Source organism: Chinchilla lanigera, unplaced genomic scaffold, assembly GCF_000276665.1.
Source record: "Chinchilla lanigera isolate Chin_1 unplaced genomic scaffold, ChiLan1.0 scaffold00014, whole genome shotgun sequence".
Taxonomy (NCBI): Eukaryota; Metazoa; Chordata; class Mammalia; order Rodentia; family Chinchillidae; genus Chinchilla; species Chinchilla lanigera.
The window spans coordinates 20,518,743-20,526,068 of NW_004955415.1; the positions used below are offsets into that span (position 1 = coordinate 20,518,743).

Below are 7,326 nucleotides of genomic sequence, written 5' to 3' on the forward strand. Positions count from 1 at the left end.
ACTGACCACTGCTAATCTGGTCCCCAACAGAGGCCAGGTCCCCAGGGCTTACAAAGGGCTTGGAATGGCAAGTGTTCAGTCTTAAAATTCATACCAAAAAATTAGACAAGTGAAAAACATATACCTGGGTTTTTCTTGGTTTCAAACTATAAAACCAAGACTCTTTAAGAAGAGTCACCTGGGGCCAGGCATATAACTCAGAGACATAGTGCCTGCCTGGCAAGTGCAAGGTCCTGAGTTCAATTCCCCGTACCAAGAGGGGAAGAGGGGGACCAAAGAAAAGATTTCATCCTTTTTCTTTTCCTGTTAAGTTTCCCCAAAACAATAGCGTGGGACTAAATGCAGTATGGACAGGGAGTTAACATGTAGATCTGTGAACCGACTCACTCCTGCCCCCTGCCCAGCTCTAAGCCCAAGGACATCCGGCAACACAATTGCTGGCCCCCATAGTCCTGCACTGGAGAGGACTGGGCAGCTTTCAAAAGGGCTTTTGGGGAAATTTCTGTGCAATTTCACCTGGAGGAGAGTCCTGGCATCAAAGCTTCCAAGGCTTGCCAGCGCCACCAGGTCTCCCCACCCCCAAGGGCCAGGGCACCAGCACCTCCTCTCGCCTGCCCGCCACGCTTGGGCTGCTGCTGGAGGGCTGCACCGTGTCCTGCCCCACTCCACCGCGGTTACCTTGGCACTGGGCAGAGCGGTAAACACTTAATTGCCACATTAAGAAAGGGGGATGTAAGAAACAAAGGTAATTGTGTTGGCAGCTGGGAGCTTCCTTTTCCTGGCAACGGTGGCAGCCAAACCAAGCCCTGAGAAGCGGCTGCCTCCCCTCCTGCCAAGCTGACGGACACAAACAAACCGCCATCCAAACGGCACGCGAGCGGCGTCCAAAAGCCCAGGCCACTGTGACAGGCGGGCCAGCCGGAGGCGCACACATCCTGGGGATGCCCGGAGTGCCAATGCGGCCATTGTGTGTGCCAGTCGGCCCCAGGTCTGTCGGGGCCCTGCACTCTGCTGACTCAACTGTTGCTTCCTGTCACTTGTCCTGTATTAGCAGTATTTTTGGAGAGGCCCCATTCTTCTCTGTAATCCTCCTTTCAGTCAGTTCGGCCAACTCTATTGTCCTGCCCGAGTCGGGGTGGCCAGAGTGTAAAATACTCGCCACAAAATATATTACACACAAAAAAGGTTTCAGAATCCAGGTATGGGCACACATATACACATTCTCACAGTCACGTATCATGGGGCTCTGCAGAGGTGAGAGATGGAGAAAGGACATCTACTCTCTTGTGTGCAAGCTAAGGCTCCAGTCCTAGAAAGCAATCAAGTCTGCTGGGCTTGACATGTCAATGGAGTCCGATCTGGTTACAAAAGGTGATTTTCTCATCAAAGCCCACCTCAAAGGCTTTCCTAGCCGCCCCAGAGCTCATATCCAGATCTGACTCAATGAGAGGCCCCTCCGCCTTTCCCATCATTACCCTTACCTGTTTGAAAGGCATCCCACTGATAATTAAATGCACCAGTTACAAAAGGGTGGTGAGGTTAATAGATAGAATACCAAGAAGCCAGCCAAGCACAACGGTCCAGTTCACACAGAGCAAGCCCGAACAAGAAGCCTTTCTACTTATTTACCAAAAGCGCATAAAAACTGGGCTGAGCTGGTAGAGGCCTGGATGTTTGACTATTTACATACCCCTTTTAACCACTGGGAACCACCTGCGGAATTTTTTCCCTGAATATGCACTGCACCACGATAGATGTCAACGACACCATAAAAGTCAGGGCCATGGGGCTGCGGTGGTCCATGGAAGGATCAGAAACCAGCAAGAATTCACAGCCTGAAACTCAGCAAAAACAGGACACTTCTCAATCCAGGACTCCCTGCCACATCCATCACCATTGTAGAATCTTCACTTTCCACATTCTCTCATATATATTCCAACGACTGGTAGAGAAGGTTAATTTTGTGGGGCCACGTACAGGGACTTGAACTCACAACCTTGTGCTTACCAAGGTAGGTGCTGTGCCACTGAGCTATATCCCCAGGCCCTGAGAAGGTTAATTTTGTTTGCTTCTAATTATTTTAAAAGCATATTTAAAAACTGGAACCAAACAGGATATCTTCCAGCAGTCTGGATCCTAACTTTGGGGGGCATGCTTCTAGAAGTTCACCCAGGGAGAATTCTCAGGCATACTTGCTTTTATGGATTACAAAGCTAATTGTACGCATGTCCAGAGATTATGCAGTCTTATGCTGTCGCTAATCTTGAAAGCCTAACATTGAGACCAATTCTGGCCCTTTTACAATGGAGCCAATGGCTGCTTTATGAAATCTAGCCAAGGCCTCTGTTTGCATTCCTGTTTCCAAATCAAGAACACGAGGACTCCTAGTTGCATTAGCTCTGTTCTTTTTTTTTTTTTTTTTTTTTTTTATGAACAATGCTTTTTCTAACATGCTAGATTTCCCACGTGCCTTCTATCCTAAAGCTCCCTGAAGGCACCACTATTTGGTATGAGATTCAAGGCAGCATTCAGATTGCTGGTTTTCTAAGGGGTTGCAGCCTGAAAGCTGTAGCTGCCTCTCTGCCTGCATCAGCCCCAGCAGCCTGATCCAAAGCATCACCACTTTCTACAAACATTTTAAGTCCCTGTAGAATGATGGGTATGGAGCTGGTGGGCTGCAAACTCCTGTAAGTCCTCGAGGTTTGAATAAGTTGCTAAGAAACAAGACAACAAGGAGAAAGAAAATACAGAAGGTTACACCTGCAAGAGAAGAAAAAGTATTAGAAACCAAGTACCTGGAACAGGGATCCCAGCTGGGAAGCAAGCATTCCTTATATACTTAGCAGAGCCCTTTCAAAGCTAGCACAGTTCCACTTTCTTCCAAGCCCAGTTTTGCAATACACATCATCCCATCACTTTAGTTTCAATAGCTGTCTGAGGGTAAAGGGGGTTTTCTCCACACACAAAGCCCCTTGCACTGAGCACATATACACACGCTATTTGTATATAATGTACATGCGGACCACACAGGCAGCTTGCAAATACTGGCTGCAGAAACGAGCCAGCTCAAATGAGAACCCCACTCTTTTGTCCTCTATGTATCTGCACCCCCACGTACAAAGGCTGGGGCACTAAAAAAGGCAGTAAGAAGCATAAAGGCAAGGACTTGTCAAATATATTGTGATTAACACATCGTGGTGGCTGATTTACCCAAAACCTTGTCAAAGAGTTACTCAGGCCTTAAATAGGAAAGGGTCCAAAGCTGACCTCTCTCCAATATGCAAAAATCACATTTCATTGTGTTTTCATAGAAAAGTTAAGTTGACCATAGCAACCTCATTGGGATTAAGCAGAATATAAACATGAAGCTAAGAAGCCAGATAGTCCAGTTATCTCCCCCAAAAGTTTCCATAGATCCATTTCACTCTAGGGTCACCAATGCAATCATAAACCTAACTGGGGTTCTAGGGTTCCCAAAAAGGAGTAGTAATTACACTAATGCATTTTTAATAAGCAGGCACTGGGATTTAGCACTCATTTTGGGAGGTGCAAATTAACCATTTCGACAGTTTATAAATGGTTATTCCCAAATCATTTCTTGTTAAACCCAATTACTTCACATAATGATGTTCTTATCACTCAAGCTGCCAATGCGAGGATCATAATCAGGCTAGTTGCTTCAAATCAAGCCCCTCGCAGCAGAGACAACAGGGCCATTAGAAGCCACTGGTGAAAATCTCCAGGAGAGAACAGTGGATAAAAGTGGGCTGTAATCGGATCTGACACGGCAGGCGAGGCCGGTCCACCTCTGCAGGGCTGCTCACATGCATGCTGGAATGTGGATTATATTTCATATCTAACCAAATAATTTCCTCTTCTTCCTCTCTAGAACATGAACAATTAGGACTGGGGTCAAAATTCCAAACAGAAGACATGAATTACATGACCTTTTCTACTGACCTGCCTTGTTCCCCTCTCAACCACAGCTCTTCCAGGCTCAGCAAAACGAGGATTCATTCACAACAAATGGCAACTGTGCCACCTAGAAATTAGCAGCCTGGAAGTGGGCAGCTTAGGGGGCTGGGAGTACAAGGTGGTCTCAAGTATTTTTAACCATATATCCTATTGCCTCTTGAGTTCTATACAGTGTTCAGTTATTACCTATCCAAGGAATTTTTTTTTTTTTTTTTTTTTTTTTTTTGAGCTCACAGTGCACATGCTGGGCAAGGCCTCTGCCACAGAGCTGCACTCCCAGCGCTAGAAATCAGTTTTAAAAAGACAGTGCATAGCTGGGTGAAGCTATGCAGTCTCCTTCATTTGCTTGGAGAAGAGTTTACAGCTAGTTTACACTCACCCTGGAGTCATTCGTAAAAGTTATACCATAGTGTTTCTCCAACCACATTCAGGAAAATAAACTAAAACAATACACCTAAACTCCAATTTCTCTTGAGAAGTAAAGTTTATGTTTCACAGGAGGCCTTTTTAGGGCAGCAGGGTGGAGACTTGTTTATGAGTGATACACACAGTTGGCCGAACCTCAAAAGAACCGCACTCAGAGTGTCCCCTGGCAGGTCTCCCCCATTCTAGAAAAACCCAGAGTCTATTTCATGGTTGGTGACCCTCGGGGCCTTAAGGCAATGGGGCACTAGCAGATCAGTCGCCAGCCCTGCCCTCTCATACCACTTCCGCTCCTTCTCCATTAAGGACTCCTGCCAGGTGTCACAAGTAGACAGGCACACCTTCCAGGTCCTTTCCCCCAGCCAGCTGAGGAGCAAGCCTCCCTCTTTTCCTCCGAGCCCTCCTCTGACCCCGCTCTCCAAAAAGAACCTCAGCCAGGCCTGCTGCTTTTCCACACCACTAATAAGATTCCTTTTATGGTCTTGTGAAAAGCAAGGGGCCGGAGACCGATCCTCCCCGGAGGGTGGAACCACCTGCAGGCCCCCTCCTCTTAAACTTCAGACACACAGCTCAAGGGCAGGCAGTCCTCGCTGGTAGGCTGGGCACCGCCAGGTTTAAAGGTGGCCAACCTCCTCAGCTTAAAGTTCTCCCTAATAGGGGATTAACAAACAAGACAAACACTCTTTGTAAGAATAAAATCCCACAACAAGCACAGCCCTCAGACCTCAAGAGAACTTCAGTGGCCACTTAAAAAAATACAAAAACTTTTCATGTCATGTTTCTGATAATTATCTTATCTTACCCAGGGCATAAGGTACTTTATCATGCCAGCCCCTGCAAACTTGGACTTGAAGGGCCACCCCGAGCTTCCCGCAGAGAGACCCAGCGGGACACTCTCCGCTCCCCGAGCTGGGAATCACAGCCCCGGCTCGCGGGTAGGAGGCAGCAGAGCGCCCCATCCGAGCACGTGGCGGAAAGCAATCCTCGGCAGCGAGCTCCCCCCTCCACCACCCACCCTCTCAGCACAGGCCAAGCCCCAGTCCTGGCAGGGAGTCACGCCTCCTGGACGGCGGGCACACCCCCAACATTTCCCTTTCCTCCCCTTCTGCAATCGCACCCATCTTCCTACCACCTATTTTGGGATGTTGCAAGGGCCTTGCCGCAGGGGCTGCCAACCTAGCACGCGCCCCGAGCTGCTCCGGAGGCAGCAGAGGGGAGAAAAGGGTCCGTGCACTTGCACCCAGAAACACACCACCTCCTGCAGGCCGCCCCTTCCAAGCCCTGGCACGGCCCCGGGAGGGCTCGCGGGGGCCGTGCGCCCGCCCTTCCCCGGGAAGTTTGCAAACACAGCTGTTCCGGAGCCCGGGAACCGCTGGAAGCGAAGCCACAAGGGCTGCACCGCGCGGGGGCGGGGGGCAGGAAAAGGCCGGCAGGGGGCGGGGGTTCCCGGGCTTACAGCCCTGGCGCGGCCCGGGAGACTGAGCCTGGCGGGGTTAGAACCAACCCAGCACGCAACAAAATCTCCCCGGGAGCAGCGGGAAGCCGACTCCCCCCCACCACACCCTCCAGGAAGGACACACCCGCCCTCCCGGCCGCTCACGGGAAAGGGGAGGGTACCAATTTGGACCGCGTTCGCAGGCCAGAACTGGGAGAAGTTGCCTTCCACGGCGCACCAGGTTTAATTGGTTAAGCAAAACGATCACCTACAATGACCTCCTGGCGAAGCAGCGGGGGTGGGGGAGCTTATGTCAAGGCCTTCAAGTTGCAAGTTTAAGCAGCCTGCCTGAAAGTTTTTCAATCCCCACAATGACTTCAGGGGTCCCCACTTCTGTGCCCCACAGGAACCAACAAGGAGGGAGAGGGGACCCACCCGGCCCTGTTCTGCACAAGTCTTAACTATATAGTCTTGGGTCTCTGACACCCAACCCCCCAAAAAAAAACCACTAAAAACACCCTCCCAGTTTAGTGCCGCGTTTCAAACCCAAACCCTTTCACCCCCTTGCAAGGAAAAGCGGAGTCTAGCAGGCGCCGGCACGAGGCTCCGCCGGCTCCCTCCGGGGCGGCCACTCACCGGCCAGGCGAAACTGAAAGGCAGGACGATGCGATTTCGGTCGTTGCCGCGGCTGGCCTTGAGGTTGAAGGTGTTGCCCCCGATGACAGGCGTGGACCCCGAGCCGAAGCTGCAGGGCCCCCCGGCCGTGACTCGGGACTGATACTCCTTGAGGCACACTTTGAAGTACGTGTCACACTCATCGCGGGTGCACTTGCGGTCCCCTGGGTTCCGGGCACCGCCGCAGCAGTTCCCGTTCTGCAGCTCTCCGTTCGCGTTCTGCATGGACAGGATCTCCAATTCGAACTGACCCGAGGCTCCGCACACCTGCGGGCGAGGAAGGCAGGAAGGTCAGCACGGGAGAAAGTTGCTGGCCACAAGGGTGGAGGTGGCGATTCCCCTCCCCGCCCGCCTCGACGAGCCCTTGGCTGGCGTCAAGGAAAAAAATCATTTTACAAAACTAGGTTGAAGGGTTCAACGAGACTGAGGGGCTTAAAATTCACGAGTGTGGGGGAAAAAACCCACGATTGCAGAGGCTGGGAACAGGGTAGGCGTGAGCCGAGCAAAACCGCTCTGTCCGTCCAGGAGGGGTCACCCTTCGGAGGTCGGGGGCTCTTCTGGAGGACCTGGCGCTCCAGCGCCCAGGTGCAGCCTCTGGGGCGCGGGGCCGGGCAGCCGGGTGTCCGAGTGAACGCGTCTCGGGCGCCGCGAGGGGAGGGAAGGGAAGGGAAGGGAAGGGAAGGAAAGGGAACGGAAAGGAAGAGAGAGGACAGCCGGGAGGAAGACCCGGCAAGAGGCTCCTACCTTGGCTCGCAAGGCGCAGAGCAGGGCGAGCAGGAGGCTCAGGGGGCGCCCGGGCCGGCCGCGCGCCCGTGGGG

General features: G+C 51.8%; 1 protein-coding gene across 1 annotated transcript in view; it reads right to left on the bottom strand.

Moving 5' to 3' along the window:
- Jag1 (jagged 1) overlaps positions 1–7,326 on the bottom strand; it is a gene marked incomplete at its 5' end in the record, with an annotated part of 35,655 nt that extends 28,329 nt beyond the window's left edge. Inside the window, 2 exon segments of the mRNA XM_005380879.2 lie at positions 6,470–6,775; positions 7,253–7,326. Coding sequence (XP_005380936.2) covers positions 6,470–6,775; positions 7,253–7,326 — 380 coding nt within the window.